This window comes from Lipophrys pholis (assembly GCF_963383615.2).
Source record: "Lipophrys pholis genome assembly, chromosome: 6".
Classification (NCBI taxonomy): Eukaryota; Metazoa; Chordata; class Actinopteri; order Blenniiformes; family Blenniidae; genus Lipophrys; species Lipophrys pholis.
In genome coordinates, this window is record NC_137629.1 from 17982322 (window position 1) to 17999330 (window position 17009).

At 41.1% G+C, this 17009-nt stretch overlaps 1 protein-coding gene across 2 annotated transcripts; it reads left to right on the forward strand.

The window, feature by feature from the left end:
* Positions 1–4163: 4163 nt before the first annotated feature.
* Positions 4164–16692, forward strand: LOC308111249 (uncharacterized protein). 2 transcript variants are annotated; one of them, XM_080466080.1, is made up of 6 exons: positions 4164–4314; positions 6775–7227; positions 11889–12006; positions 12498–12609; positions 12729–12951; positions 14111–16692. In XM_080466080.1, exons 2-6 carry the CDS (start codon positions 7047–7049, stop codon positions 14272–14274), a joined length of 798 nt encoding a protein of 265 aa, XP_080322206.1. In that variant the 5' UTR covers positions 4164–4314; positions 6775–7046; the 3' UTR covers positions 14275–16692. The 2 variants fall into 2 exon arrangements, with proteins under 2 accessions (XP_080322206.1, XP_080322207.1); XM_080466081.1 differs by having other exon boundaries at positions 4179–4314; positions 6778–7227; positions 14111–15921.
* Positions 16693–17009: the final 317 nt, after the last annotated feature.

The following is a 17009-nucleotide window of genomic DNA, read 5'->3' on the forward strand; positions in this document are numbered from 1 at the left end:
GTTAAACTCTGATGAATCTTGTCGGTGATCGGATGGGATTGTAAACAAGCTCAAAGTTCTATTTCACAGCTTTTCTATTTTTAGATTCTATACCCACAATCCTCTCATTCAACTGGAACTTTGTTCATTAAAACCCCAAAAAGTACTGAACAATTCTCCAGAACAACTTCTGTTACATTGCCTGAATTCTTTAAGTTAACAAGTCAAATTAACTTCACATAAAAATACTCAAGTATTCTCAAAAATGAGCATTCAGAGCTTCAACACGCCTCTATAAAAAAATAATTGCACTCTGTATATTTCTAAGCAAAACAATGAAGTGTATAAAAAGTATATCAATACAAAAGATGCAGATATAAAAGCAGAATTTAGTCAGTTAAGGCTTAAAAAATGCAGATCAAAAGGTTTGAATAGAAAATGTCGGGCTACCCAGGACTTTAACTGCAGCAGTGTGATTTTTATTGTGTGAGTCAAAATTAAGACATGATGCTTTGCGATCCAGCTGTTTTGCTTTAATTTTGAAGGTTTCAGCCTTATTTCTACAGAGCAAGAGTTCATGATTTAGGGTAATAACTTTAACCATCTCTGCCCTTCTGAAGCATTTGACTTTTTGCAAATCTCTGTTGAGAAATACAAATCTGGACAAATGCAAAACATGAAGAGTAGATTACAATATAATGCTTTGCTTAATTTACAGACATTTGTTGGATTTTTAACTCTGTCCTTCACACTAATTGTGATGTAAAGTTCATATTTGTATGAGTAAAATGACGTGTTTTAAAAAAACAGCCATAAATAGATATAAGGAAATAAGAAAATACTAATGACTTTCACTCTGTCCTAACACACACTTTTTCTGTACATCTTTCATAGAACTACTACACAATAGAACTAGACAAAACTAGTCAATCAAGAAAGAGAAGTTACTACGGAGATGTTATATATACATTGCACATTTCGGGGATATATTGTATTGGATGTTGCACATTTTCAGTTTTTACCTTTTCTTCACTATATATTGTATTTTCTTACTTTCCATTCTATTTGGGTCAAACATTTTGTCTCTATTCTCTGTTTTAATATTCTTGGGGTGATGTACACCTACATCGTGGGAAGGAAAGCCAGATGAAATTCCAATACCAGTGTGTGTCTTGTATGTACAGAATAACTGATCCAAAACGTTTTATATCTGTATCTGTAATGAGTAATCACTAACTGTATTTGTGCTATTGAACGTAATGAAATAAAAATACTCACATTACTCTAGTCAAGTGGTATCTTTGGGGAGCTTACTTGTACTTCATGAGCAAGTATTTTATTTATTTATTTTATAGTTTATTACTTTTAAAATCATAAATAAGTACCGAGTACGGCCAAAAATGTTCTATTCATTGTTTGTCTGTTGAATCTAAATCCTTCCAGTGAGCATAATTAATCAAAATAATCAGTTATTTTGAGATGAGTATTTTCAACAACAGTAATTTCACCTGTATTACTATACAATTCAAGAAATCAGAAAGTAGTTGTTTTAGATAACTACTTTAACCCCCAGGCCCCCTTTCCCTCTCTCCACCTCTGCTCATTTCATTAAAACCTCCATGTGCTTTTTTTTTTTTTTCCAGGACTGGTTAATCCTCGTGCGTCCAGCAGGGCGCGCTGTTCATACATAATACTGTGAGCACGTGTTGGTTCCCGTCTACCTGCAGCTTCATTGTGTCGGTAAGTCTCTGGACTGTCCCTGAGGTGTGTCTCACAAGGAAACTTCTAAGAAGTTTGACTCATAAAGTCATTTCTTCCTGATTGGAAAACATTTCCTCATACAGAAAGAATCTTATTAACTAGAAAGAAGGAAGAAATGAGAAACTATACACTTATTTAATCAATGATACCCCAGAGAGATTGAAGACATTTCTTGAGATTTCGTTGGAAGTTACTCTTTGTAATCGACTCTGCCATTAAATAGTAATTATGATACGAAGAGAAGAATAAAGCAGTGAGTGACCCTGTGACTGCTGACCTTGAGCCCTGATACTGACAGACAAACAAACTGGTGTCTGGTATCTGCTTTGAGTGGAAACTGACTCAGCAGTGTTGACACAAAGAAGTTGTGGTTTCATCTTGCATCATGCAAAGTTTACTTGGAGTAAACCTGACTGATGAATGCTTTTCACTCCAGCTCTAAAACTATATAAATATGTTTTAATCCCATTTTAATGAGGGATTTGTTTGTTATAGCGGAAAGATCATCCGCTCACTCATTGACGTTGTGAGGAATACATCTGATCGTCACATGAAATCTATTCTGTGGGTTGATGTGAAAAGTTATCAGCTCGATGTGCACGTGTCAAGGGTTTTTCCATTACTGATCCCGCTGATGAGGGCCAACGTTGGCAAACGGAAACCACCATAAACTGATTTTACTCAGACACCGCTGACCTCAAATGTAGTTCAGTCTGACAGGTCGAGAGGTTTAAAGTCATAAGAGGAAAAATCTTGTTGATACATTTAATAACATGGTACACATTGTAGAAGACCTGGGCTTGATTGTTGCATGATCTCCCTGTGCTGTGGGCTTTATCCAGGCATCGTCACATATTTGAAACTCATACCTGTTGTTTTACCTGATTATGAATGTCCTGTGGGACTGCCAGCAATCATGTGTGTGATGCAGCCAAAGACAATAGGATACATTTTTATTGGTTCTATCTCTATAAACCATTACGTCATGACAGCTTTGTGTAAATTATAAAAAAATATATATTTGAAAGTACAGTAATTCTATTACCCCTCTGATTTAGTATCTCCAAATGGTGCATGTGTATTAGTAGTATTGTTGTGACACATAAGCTGAACTGTCAGATCTGTGTGGGCGTGTCTGATTATTAATTTCATCAGAATGTATACTAATTAGTTTTATGTTATTTCGTTGTGTCTGAGTTACAGGTTCATTATTAAAGTCGGTGGTTTTAAATGCTTTCCTTGTTTAAACAGCTATTAACACGAGTTTAAATCGACTGGTGGGCACAGAATACTATGGTATCCTGTTGCAAGGCGACTATTTTATTGAATGTGTCTTTAACTGTAGAGAGATGTAATATTTTGTGATAAAATTGAATTTTCCATCCATATTGAGAACTTAAATAAAGAAATGTAAGTGATGTTTGATTCTATATTATATTATACATTAAGTATCTTGAGACCAGGCCAAGTGTTAAGACAGAGACAGCAGCTCTGTAGCTCTTCAACGTCTTTTAATCTATGAAAAGAAAAGACCGCTCATGTAAATTATATTTTAAATATCATAAAAGTAATCAGTTACTAATGCGTTACTTTCAAAAGTTGTGTCGTTACCGTGACAAGTTAATTTACAGTGCGTTGTTTGTACAACGCAGATCTGTTTCGGTGGCTGTAACTGTACTTTATTTGTTTTCCTTTTGGTTTCAAACAGTAAATGGCCCGTTTACTTTCACTTGGTTTGTCCTGCAAACATCAAGCCGTGTTTGAGTGAAAACAAAGACGGAGCCCTTCCTTTTTTCTCAAGTAAACACTCACTGCAGGTCAAGCCCTCGTAAACCTGCCGGGTCAGTATGAATCAGGACGACTGCTTGTAAACACTCGTATGATATTTATAGCTTGCAATTGCTCTCAGGTATGTAACTTATCGGAGGTGGCGGGAGCAAACAATGACTGCTGTGAGGATATGTGTGTCAACAACCTGTTGACTGAAAGAGATTCTGTGGGATAAATACTCGGATTCCTTCCTGCACATGTGGGCTTGTGATTAATGGCTGCACACAAAGCCCGGGGGACTTCCTGGAGGAAAGAAAAGAGGGTCAAACTTAAGTCAGACAGATGAAATTCACTGGTAAATTAAGGAGGAAAAAAGAAATCACTGAAAGTCACTCCTATTTCCCATGATAGGGAAAAGTTAGAGACCGTCAGGGGAAATTAAATCCTTGAACCGTGTCCTTGATTGCAGCGACATGTCACATGATTAGAAAGATTAGGCTGTGAAGTTACTTCAGTTTTTATTCACTTTTTGACTGCTTCAGTGTTTGGCTGGGTGCTGGTTTGAATGTTTTATGGAGTTGTGAGTGTACACAGGCGATAAGAGGAGGGGAAAGGAGGAGGGGAGAAGCACATGAATGCTGTGATGTCAGTCCGTCCCACTGCTATTCAGTACAAATGCTGCTGAGCAGAGTGGAGTCTGCATACCTCTGACGACTGATCCCATCCCACACACACACACACACACACACACACACACACTCACTGAAGTCAGGCTGGGAGATGCTACCGGCTGGCAAACACTGAGTAAGTGCACTTTCCCTCCACTCTGCTCTCTTTCTTTCTGTTTCTTCTTTTCTCTTTGTGTGTGTCTTCACTGCGTTTGCCATTCTACGGCCTGTCTGAGTCAATTTATCTCTCACACTCTCCTCTGTGGCTCTGAAACGGCCAGTGTTTCCTCAGACTGAGAGACTTTTCAAACTTCTCTCTCAGTATGCGGCGCACATACCTTTTTCTCTCCACTCACTCCTTTGCCTTTCTGTCTTTTCTCTGCGTGTGTGAGGCAGTAGAAACCCCAGACTTATTTGCATGTTTGGCGCAGGGCCAGAGCTGGATGCTTTACTTTTCTGCACGAGACTCAGTGTTTGAATGTTGATGTGTTGCATGTTAATTTGTCATGTCTGCGATGTCTCTGCATCTCTCAGTTCAGTTGGTAATAAGTTTATTGCCTGTGTCTACATTTTATTGTTCCCTTTGTCTCGCCGAGCCCAAAACCAAACATACACGGCTCATTACAGGAGCTGTCAGGCAGGTATAAGACTCATTGTGTAGGGAGGTGAAGCATTTTGCTCGAATTAAGTAGCGTCTGTTTGTCTGGATGTGAATCACAGTCTCACATGGCTCCTGTACAATGAAGCAACACATGAAAACACTTCCTTATCACCATTAAACTACAGACACTCATATTAACAAGGATATAAATTATGGGTACGTTACAGAGAAAAACAAGGTACTCATAGAGACCAGCTGTGGAAGAAAGACATTATTAATATGGATCTTACTGTTGTTAGATAGCAGTTTTGGGTACTTTGGAGTATGTAAAGCACCAAGTAATCTACTCACTATCATAACTTGCTAGTGACCAGGAGCACAGTTTGAATTATAATACATTTTTGTCACCATTTTGTGAGAACATTCAGGTTTAAATGTGTTTACTAGAGTGTAGTTTTCATTTATTCAATGTAGATCTCTTATACTGGCAGACTGAATGAAATGCCTTAAAGTTTGAAAGTCAGTAGTACTTTGATAAAAGCACTTTTAAGTCTTGTTTTTATTTTTCACTACTAATTGAGTGCAAATCAAACAATGTAACATCTATACTTGAATACAGATCTTCATAAAGTTGATCATTTTTGTGTAAAACTAAGAACAAATCACCATGATCTACTGTTTGTTGTGTTGATTACATTCTTATGTGATATAGGTCACATTGTGCTTTACATGGAATCACCTCTCAGGATAAATAGAAGGTACAATCAGTGGTAAAAGATCAAATCCAGGACTGAAAGACAGGATCATCAATAGTGGGATCAAGTAGTTACAGTGAGTCATTCTTCGTGTACTGAGTGCAGTAGATGGGTTTCAGCATGTCTCCATATAATCCTTTTTGATGGGGAACTTCCTCATTAATCAAACCAACTCTTTTCTTTCCAGAGTCGTATGATTTTTCAGCACAGGAGGGATTTTATGTGAGCAAAGAGTAAGATGCTCATCAATCACTCAGTGTTTATTATCGCGTAACTTCCATGGCACGTCAGCAAAACCACACAAACAAATAAATCAATCAAAGCAGCAGATTAGTGAGTATAATTGTTGTGCTGCTGCATGTTTCTCCAATCTGAGGACGTGCTGACCCCCATCTGCTGCAGGCCGAACACGTCAATATGTTTCTCATACAAACTCACTGCAAATCATTCACCCAATTTACATATTGATCTTTAAACTTTTAGAATTTTCACTGAGGCTATAGCCTTTCAACAAGCCAGAACTGTTTTCCCAGTCGCATTCCAGTTCAAAACTGCAGAAATCTGAGTTTCATAGTATTTAAATGGTTTAACAGAGTCTTCATGTTGTCACACCTGAAACATTTACTCAGAGGGTGACACTTCACTCTTTATCAGCGTCTGCTGCTCCGACGGGATGCCGGTTGGCTCCAGAGTGCAGATTGGTGAGCTGTTATCACAAACACAAATCCTATTGGCTCTTGCGCAGCAACGCGCCATGTCACATTTTTCAAAAGTGAGTGCGAGGCGGAGTTTGCTTCTTCAAAGTTAGTTGACACACTGTTTAATGTTTAGACTGTTTTTATGGGATTTTCCTCTTCAGGACTTCCTTGCTGGTCACCAGTGTCTCATGTGTTGATTAAACAGTTAAAAGTGTGTATCTGTGTGTGAAAACTCAGCTGCACTGTTCTCGCGCTCTCTGTGTTTGTGTCTGTTACTCACAGATAGCGTGGAGGCAGTAGCACCCCACCCTGAATATGTGTGTGTGTTTGTGTCTGGACACACTGAACCTGTTCTAGTTTGCTTATTACTGTTTGGGAGCTCAGTCGCACTCTCACTCAGCAGCAGCCAAACACACACTCTCTGTGCTTGGCATTGTAGGTTATTTGCTTGGGGCCTTTTGTATTCTGCCGGTCAGAACAGCATTGAATGGAGGGGAACAAAACAATACAGTAGATATAATCTCTCTCTCTCTCTCTAAAAGCAGCGTCCACTGCCCAGTCGATCCGGACACACTCCTGCAGAGCAGAGGAAGCGGCACACTTCACAAAAAGGAAACTCCAGTGACCTCCAGCCGCTAAGACTGCACCTGATCCCGCATCCTTCAGAGAAACGGGAACCTGACCCTCACTGTCGCGGGGAAAAAAAAGGAGCGATCATACCCCAACTGCTGAAACACGACCCGTGGGTCTGAGAGGGGAGAAGGGCCGGCGATTGTGTCTTCTGCGTAGTTGGGTCGGGAGAAGCAGAGGCAGGATGCTGGCGAAGATCCTGGAGGACATGTGGGTGGAGCCGGAGGTGCTGGAGGCCCTCAGCGAGGAGCAGAAGAGGATCCTCTACCTGAAGATGAGAGAGGAGCAGGTGCGACGGTGGAGAGAGCGAGAGGAGAGGGAGGAGAGGGAGGGATGCGACTACCAGGACATCAGGTCGAAGAAAGGTAAGAGGGCTGGTTGAGCTGGAACACAAACACATTACACCACGGCGTGCGGCATAACTCAAACCACCAGTGAAGGAAGAAGCCTTGTTAATGAGGTATTCAAATGTTTGTGGTAAATGTTGCCATCACTTTATATCCTGCTTCTAAAACATATGGTGACATAAGAAGGTGATAAAAGTGAAACGATGCCTCAGGCTCAAAAAGATTTCAGTAACCAAAGAGCAGCTGTCAGGAATCAGGCATGCATTGCAGAGTTTTTGTATTGCCCTAAATGGTTCACTGGTGGCTATTACTTTAACTGTGTGAAGTCAGCCAACCTACAACTTATGAATCTGATATAGCTACTTATGTGGTTGTGTACTAGCAGTATTGATCCCCCACATCACGGGTGTCAGACAGAAGGCCCGTGGGCCAAAACCGGCCCCATAAAGACACCAGTCTGGCCCAACAAACCAAACCATCGAGCAAATTGTAGGAAAGAAAATCGAAGGAAACATTGATTTTTTTAAAACAATTTTTTGAAGAGTAGCGGCTACAACACCCTGCAAGGAAACTAGCATTGGCCTCAAAGCCATGCTGTCAGGGTGAGTTTATGAAAACATGCATAATGCAACAGTTTATTTCACTGTTTTTGGCACCAGAAGGTTTCATTACAATATTGATTGTTTGGTTTTTGCAAAAATTTAGACCGTTTCATGTCGTATGCACTGCACCGCAACAAAGAAAAACTTTAAAGTTCCAATTTAAAGGTTATTATTGCACTATTTTACTGGTCTGACCCACTCAAGATGAAATTGGACTGAATATGGCCCCTCAACTAAAATCCGTTTGACACCCCTGCCCTACACAGCGGATCAGACTGAAGAGAAGTAGATTCAGATGTCTGTTTGTACGTGAGTGGTGAGAGGAAAATAACAAGAAACCAACAAAGAAAGGCAAACCTAATGTAAACACAAGCAATGTTTCATTAACAGAGGACAGATAGGGTTGACAGATTAAATCAGGGCTCTTGGCCACGGGGAGAGAAGATTACACTTTGTTTTATTAATGACTTCCATAGTTTCTGGTTGAATGCGAGACCTCCTCACTTGTTTTCACGTTATCAAGCATTATCATTAGCAGCTCTTGTGATCCATAGGAAATCAAATGCAAAACTGTTCTCATGCTCGTGAAATGTTAATCCGAAATTTTATTCCACACACACACACACACACTGGGAGAACATATAAAGTCAGTTCTAAAACAGTGGATATCAATGAGATATTAATAATTTAACCCTCAACATATATTTTATTATGGTTTCTTCTCAAAAATAGATGTTGCTAAGAAAGGTCATCCCTCTGACCCCATGATTTAGTCTGCAGCTGAGGCCAGCCATCCTCACACTTGGAGATTACTGGATTAAATCAAATGACAGTGATCTGTGCTGTATTGAATTCTTTTAGCCTGTGATGCTCACAAATAACCCAGTCTTTCCTCCAAGTGATGCACAAGCTGACATTACCGGCCTCGGCAGTCATCACTTTACACCGGGTGTTGTGACAGAGATTAGACAGAAAAGGAAGTCAGAGATCATCTGGAATACTGCAGCATGGGAATGAACTGACTAACGCTAGCTTCAGGAACCATGATCAGCAGTACCGTGGGTGATGATGATGATGTAATTATGACTGACAACACTGATAATCAAATTTCCACTGATGGTTATCAACATTTAGGACACTGCTTTCTTTGTCAATTCTAATCTTAAACTGACTCATCAAGTGAGAGTAAAAAGAAGAGCAGAAACCTTATTCTGCATCAGTTTTGACTCATTTTGCCTCTGGTGGTACTTTGCGGTACACAAAGAGAGAATGCACTATAATCACCAGTGGTTGTAGTGTAATGTAGCAGTTCTTACATATTATCTGATGATCAAAATATAAAAATTGTACAGTCTATTGAGGTTTTATTTGCTTCTTGAAACTCTTCATGGCTGAGAGAAAGATCGATAGTGTATATAGTTTTATTTTGAGTATCCTGGCTCCTTCCTTGTGAAGATGGTCGCCAGAGAAACTCTCGTCTCAGTCCTCTTGTTCATTATCAGGGCTGCAGTGACTCGGCCATGAAGTTAACGCCACCGGTCCTCACAGGATCTCATTTCTTTGGAAGTCAAACGCCTGCTGTCGCAAATAGCGTGACACTCGGCGGTGTTTTCAAAAATGACCTACCTAAATCAATCAGCTGTTATTAGGATTATGGCAAAACTACTGACTGCGGTGCATTTACAGTTATTGCAGCCGTGATTAATTACGTACTTACACGATGATACGCACTCAAATGAGCCGTGCAAAAAGGCCCTCTCGAGTTACCGAGTCTGATTAATGTGTTTAAACTGGAGCTGGAGAAATGAGAGGGTGAGGGTTGTCTTTGTTTGGTCGGTGGCCCTCGTAACCCTCGGCTGTACCGCCGTGTCTTACTCATTTCACTCGGCCTTCCTCCATTTAAGGTGTTTTTCTAACTCGCCAAGACCTTGACACCTCGAAGTGGTTCAGCCGCAGTGTGTGTGTGTGTGTGTGTGTGTGTGTGTGTGTGTGTGTGTGTGTGTGTGTGTGTGTGTGTGTGTGTGTGTGTGTCACAGACAGCCTCTATCTCCTCTAGCCTACTTGCTGTGTGGTCTGGGAGCTGAATAAGATGGAGTGAGTCCTGCCGTTTGGGGCGTCGCCTCGCTTTAAACCACATATTAAGTTGCCGTCTTTGTTTACCCAATCTCTGCCGTGTCACCTGAGAATCCGCTGAATGTGTGTCTTCCTGTGAATCTGGCGTTACACAACGTGCAATCCAGTCCGGCGCCTTCGCTCCTTTGTCGTCGGGGGAGAAAGACGGGCCTTCAGGAGAGCTCGCAGAACCTTTTAATGTCACTGTTCAACCTTAACCTGCAGGTTTGCATTTCTGTGATTTTCTGCAGTTTGGTCTGTCTTGTCACGGCAGTAATTACCGAGTGTGACTTGCAGAGGAGCGTAGGAGGTTTTCACGTCAGAGTGGGTCCGCGCTGACATCAGACTGAGACGTCTACACAATGCGTCTCTATGTGTCATGCAGCAGTTAAAATACCGACCATGCTCCCAAATATGGCGCGAGACACAGCTGCCTTTGTTGGCGGGCCTTCTCACAAACCTCAGTGAGCTCAGTCTTTGTGTTCATTAACCGCTCTTTATCTTCCGATGGCGAAATCTGCGGCTCTGGACCACGCCTGGCTGGAGCCCCGCCGCCGCACATTTCTCCGAAGCCTTGAAGTCTTTAGCGCCAGTCAGTGACGTCACGGCAGGTGTTTCTGAGGTATTGTAGTGTGATGGAAAACGCTGCAGCTTCCAGTCATCGGCGGGGTTTTAAGCATGACGACTGAGTCACGAGGAGCTAACGACACAAGACAACCGTTGTGTCATTGGACGTAACTGGTCCATACGTCATCTGTTGTTTACTACTGGGCTCATCTATTAATAAAGTAAGAGAGGATAGAAAACAACCACGAAACCAATTCAGGCAAAGCTGTAGAGAAACTTTCTTCTCACTGAAGGAAAAACCTCACTGGATATTAACTAGCGTCTATTTCTTTCAAACTAAGCCACTTTGCTCAAATATATTGAAAACACAGTGGGGGGACTCTGGGAGTTGGAAAAAAAAGCAAACTGAGGTCAGACAGAGTGAAACTGTTTGAGGACAAAGGCTGTTGCCTGATTCCTGAAGCCTCCACAGCTCTAACACTGAGAGGACAGCACCACCTTCTGGCTGAAAGCCAGAATAACAGGTCGAAAGTCAAAATCCTGCTCTGACGCTGTGGCACACGAGATAAAACACTTAATCTTATGATTGTATGTGTTTTTCAATTTACTGGCAATTTTTCTCCCTGAGTTGTAACAGAAATCTATTATTACAATAAATACTCAAGTTTGAGCCTGAATTGTAGTGTCTTTATTGTATGTCAACCAAACTTCAAGTCTAATATAAATTTGAATGGCTGCTGCATCAAGACCTTCCCTTGGGAGTTTGCATGTTCTCCCTGTGTTTGACAGCTCATTGGTGTTTCTAATGTTCCCACCGTTGTGAATTTGTTGGTGGATCAAGCAGTGAATGGAGGATGGATGTGTTTTAGAAGTATTACAGGTCTTTGTTTTTATAAAAGACAGATTTCTTTGTTATAAATTACATAACTTGGTGACTCCTATTTGCCCATTAGTGTGTGTGGCTGTGTTCCCACAGGCGATAAGTCCAGGTTGTATTCAGCCATTTGTATTCGCTGGGATTCCCTGCAGCTGACCTCTGGATAAAGATAACAGAGAATAGATGACAGGTTAATAAGTGGAGGGATTGAGTGGACAATAGAAACACACCGTGGATCCTTTTGTATGTCTACTGGTGTATTTTCAATTCTTACTGCAGTGAAATAGGCCAAACAAAAGCAAATGTGTTAAACAAAAAACAATAAACAGCAACTTCATTCATTTTAGTATTTCACCGAGTTTGTACATTTTTAACTTTTACTTGTGTTAAAAAAGTTGAACCAGTGCTTCTCTTTTCACTGTGCGTCTGTTTTTTACTGGCACAAAAAGAACAATGTATTAAATCTTTGTCACTCACGACTTCAGGCTCACACGGTTTCTCGTATTTTCTTGTGTTTCCAGCGTCCAGTAAACACGTGAGCTGGCTCCTCGGGCGGGACGGCGACGTGAGCGTCAGTATAATCGGAGAGGTGGACGAATTCAGATCCTCCAAACTTCTCCAGAGCATCATGAACAACAGGTAGGAAGACAGATGACGTCCTCTCATGAGGCGCAGTATCGATTCAGAAGCATTTACGTCGCAGCGCAGGTCAAGTTAATTCTTTCTAATTATCTTAATGACAAAACTAAAGCGAACAATAGAAAAACAGAGCGTCCATGTGCTTTGATTTGTTGAGCGCATAAGCTCGTATCTATAAGTTTTCCTTACGTGATTTCCACGTGACATTAGAATAAATCACTTTTAATTGATGGATTGATGTCGACTTCACTCTGCCAGTTAGTTTGTGAGTGCAGGATGTTTCTGAACCAACACATAGCAGCGTCTGCTCAGGTATTACGTAACTAATTGTCTCTGATAAGATCAACGGCAAACTCCAGAGGTTCAGTCAGCGAGCCGTCCTCGTCCCAATTTGATTATGGAAGTTATTTGCCAAATGACTGAGCACAGGATTGATCCAAAGGTTGGGGCGGCTGTCTGAGGGACTGAAAATGGACGTCTTTGTCTTGCAGGCTCCGCAGTGATAATATGAATGGCATCCAGACGGTGGACTTGCTGCCAGGAAGAGAGGCCCAGCAGCTCGGCTTTAAAGAAGACATCCAGCTGCCCCTTGCAGATGTTAGCGTGAGTTCACGTGTTCGCATGTGGGTTGAAAGTTGAAGGGGGGGGGTTTGGGGGTGGGAGGTTAAGACGAGCAGCGTGCCGGGAAGCTTACCGTCATGTCGCGTCCCACTCACGCACAGGATGACCCGGCTTCACCCAGCGACCCGTCTTCAGAGGAGGACTCTGGCAGCGCCCAAGACGAGCTGAAGGACGCCGCCGAGGACAGCGACAGCGACTCAGGCGGCAGCTCGGACAACCTCAGCGACTGGGCTCCTCTCTACAGGTCCCATTTCAGTAGCCATGGCAACCAGCCCCTCAAAGCACAACTGTCAGACGCAGGGAGGGACGGCACTCAAGACCGAGGTGAGGAAACAAGAAAGGAAGGAAGAGGTGGAGAAAAATCACAATCGGAAAACAGTGACACAAAAACAGAGCAACTGTGTCCATAAAGGTCACAGAGAAAAAAAACCCGTAATATTCTACAAATTAACCTAAACACTCCAGAAAGTACAACACATTCACATGTGCATACTGATGTGTTGAGCCTAAATACTCACATTACTGGAATTAAGGGGTATTACTTAGTACTTTTCAAATTATTTTAATTGCTATTCAAACTTTTTGATCTGCATCATTTTAGAAAGTTCCTGCTTCGTATTTACATTTGTTTACAAAACAAATAACCCCAGTGTTATATTGAGAAATGTGTTCTGAATGTAGATATTTCATACAGGGGAACTGAATAGAATATCTGCTGTTTTTTTTATAAACTTTTGAGTAGAAATTGTTATAAGAAGAAGAAAATGGAATATAAAACTGTTATTTAATAAAGTTTAATAAAGCACTTATGGGGAAAACTACACAAAGCATGTTTAGGCAACATTTCCAAACATTTAAAGTCCTATAGGTGCCTGATTTACATTTATTTGTTGTATTGGAAGACTGCCTACAAAATACACTATCTTATCAGTTTAAGGCTAATTCTTTCCTTAAAGGAGTAAAAATTAAGACATATTGCCATTTTAAATCCAAACATTTTCAAAGGATTGCATAGATATCAAATATCAAAATGAGAAGATAATACAGCTTTATCGAACTCATGAGAATAACAATTAAGTAGTCTAAATAAAAAAAGCAAAGGAAGAGTATCTCAGATAAAGTTTGATAAGAAATGTTCACAACAATTTAAATTGTATTTACATTGCAGATCTTCTACCTGTCGTATAATGTCATAATACACATCAGGATCGGATATGAGCAGTGGTTTATTACGGTTTGAAGCAGGTTGAAGGGAACATGATTTTACTGGTTTATTAACTGGTTTCACTTGTTGATACAGGTTAATGACTCTAATTGGGTAGGTTGATCTTATTGTAAAGCAATAGCTTAATTTAGGGAGAGAATTGGATATAAAGCAGGATAGGTAGAAGAAGGCTATAATTCCAGAGGAAATAATGCAGTAAAGTGAAAACATTTGAATGTGATGCTGAGAAGTCACTCTGATTTGTCCTCTGTTCCACAGAAATGAGTTGCTGCGAAAGGAACCCGGAGTCTGGGAGTCGTGTGGCGCAACTCCGAAAGGCGTTCACAGACAATCCACACCCCAGATCACCTCCTTTCTCCAAACCAGCCATACCGGCCAAACCTGCTCACCTGCAGAGAGGAAGCGCGCCGCTGGTCCGTTAGGACTGCGCGAGGGTCCGCCCTGCCTCGAGACAAAGAGGCCGAGTCGGCGGTGCCGAGTGTAATGAGCCGCTGTGCAGAGACAACTGCTCGGTTACACGGTGACGGCACGGGCCGAGGACACAGACTCTGAAAGAAAAGCATCCTCGCTTGAACCCCAGCAGAGAAAACTGTTTTTTTTTTTTTTCCCCACAGCGATTCGACCCACAGACAGAGAGGCGGCGGTCGTTGAGAGAGGAAAAGACTTGAAAGCTTTTGAACTGAAGTCAACCTGAATGATAAAACTAAGCAGCTTTGATGTTTGAGTTTATATTCCAGTTCAAATATGCTCACGTAGCGTTTGTGATTCAGAGACCAGAGCGAGAGAGAGAGAGAGAGTGAGAGAGAGAGAGACTACTGACTACAGGTGGAAAACACTGTTTGTGATGAGCTGGCTCAAGTTGCCTGGACTTTAAAGAACTGATGAATCACGCTCAGTTTCCGTACTGATCCACAGGTTTTTACTGTTTTGAACGGAGTCCGTGTCACTTGTTGTGTTTTAAACATGCCTGACTCCTCAGCCTCCAGCCGGAGCTGGTGTCAGAGGCGTCAAATAAAAAGCACAGAGATAATAAGTCAATGGAAATCGGACTGCATTTGTGCTGCAAGCGGTATCTTCTCTCCCTGTTCTTCGTGTTGACATGTGAACATTCACTCACACGCATTCAGTGACATGCACTGGCCTGCTCATCAGGAGCCCTTTAGGCTCTGGGCTCTCGCTCCAAAACACCTTCACCTGTCACTGATGAGTTATGGTGGTAATCAGTTTTTGGACAGGAGCTGTAATGTAGGTGTAGATCTGAACACTCCAGCATGTTGAATTAGACCAAAAAAAGACTAAACAATTCACCTGCTCGCTGGCTTTGGGTTGATCCTCCTATTACTATAATTTTAGAAGATTCTTAGTCTTCAGATGATGAATCCCATCCCATTGTCACTCCCTTGGAATTCCCCGATAGGGCCACAATGGCAACTTATAGACGACTGACTACCATGAAAGTTGTTGACTCTAACTTTATGTTTACACTTGTGGTGTGGACCAACCTTGGAATGGTAGAAAAACATTGCATTTAAGTCAAGCTTGTTTTGAGCTTATCCTTGGATAATTACACCTGGAGGCCTCGATGTCCCTTTGCACGTTTTTTCACCATGTACTCCAGTTTAGTCCCACAGTCCAAAAACATGCATCCAAGGTTATTGTTGTCTTTAATGGCCAGTAGGTGTCAATCTGAGTGTGTGTGTGCTTCTCTGTGTTTTCCTTGTGACGAACATGCAACCAGTCTACGGTGCATTTTGTCACCTAAAGTTGCAGGCAGGGCCTTTAACTGTACTGTTGTTTTACTACATCCATAAATATTACACAAAAACCTTGGATAGTAATCATTTCATAAGTTTTAATCATCTTCATCTTGGTCTGTTTCAATATTATTGTAGATTATTACAGTTGTCAGAAAAAAAACCAGTGCAAATAGATTGACTGGAGAGGGGTTGGATTTAATAAGCTTTTGCTGCCTTCCTTCTCTTTTTTTAACACATTTTTGTCTAAATTTTCAACTTCAATGTATTTTGTTTTTAACTTATGCTCAAAATATAAATGAATGAATGAGCTGTGAGTCTCAGTTTTTAAGCTTGTTCACTTGTTAAGTCCACAAAAGTGTTGATTTTTAACATTTAGAAAACAATAATGCTGGTAGTGGTGAGTGGCAGGTTCCAAATATGAGTATTTGAACTGGATCTTAACTGAAATTGCATCAGAGAGTGGATACAATAATCTGGATGTTCATGGAAGGAATATGCTGCATAATCTGGATGATAGTGAGAGGAATATGCTCTATAATCTGGATGTTCGCACTACTTAAAAGAAACAGCTTAATGCACTATACCAAAGAGAAGAAGAAGAAGCAGCAACAAAACAGTTGAGATAAACTAACAACTGACTGACAGCTAACAGTTATTCAAGGCTGCTAATGTTCATTAATCCCAGCTGCTGTGGATACAGGCGAATGCTAAAGTTACCTACAGAGGGACATCTTTCATTTTGCTGCCATGTGTAATGAACTGAGCCTCCTCCAGTAAACAGTGGTTTAGTGAAATAGTAACATAGCTCCACTTCACTAGAGCCACAAGTATGAGATTAGGTGTCTATGTGGCCGGTCCTTTTGACAGGAGTCGCCAACCCATTTGTTGTTGCACGACAGAAAACTGTAGAGCTGAAGTAACATTTACATTTTCGACTGTGATCGTTTGAATTCTCTTCTTGTTAAAGGCAGGATGTCGCACACATTTTAGTTCAGGCCACATACAGATACCTCATTGAATCTCAATTTGGTCCACGCCAGGAAAACAATAACATGCGACCCAATGAATAATGACGCACATTACAACAAAAATAAATAAATAGAAAATACAAGTTCATTCTGAAAATGTTTACATTTATTGCACTGTTAGCTGAAACTGACTGATTCTCAGACCGCGTGTTCTCTGAGTACATGTTTTCACAAACTCACCCTCACAAGTATGGAGTCAATGCTCATGAAAGATTCCAGCTAAGCGTCAGCTTAGGTTGCAGCGTCTTGAAATTACTTTATCTCCAGTCCTCAGCCTTTTTATATCTGCTAATATTAGGAAAACAGTGTGACCTCATGTGGACAAAATAAAAATAGCAGTTACTTAATTTTTTTTTTTAATGCAGTTACTGT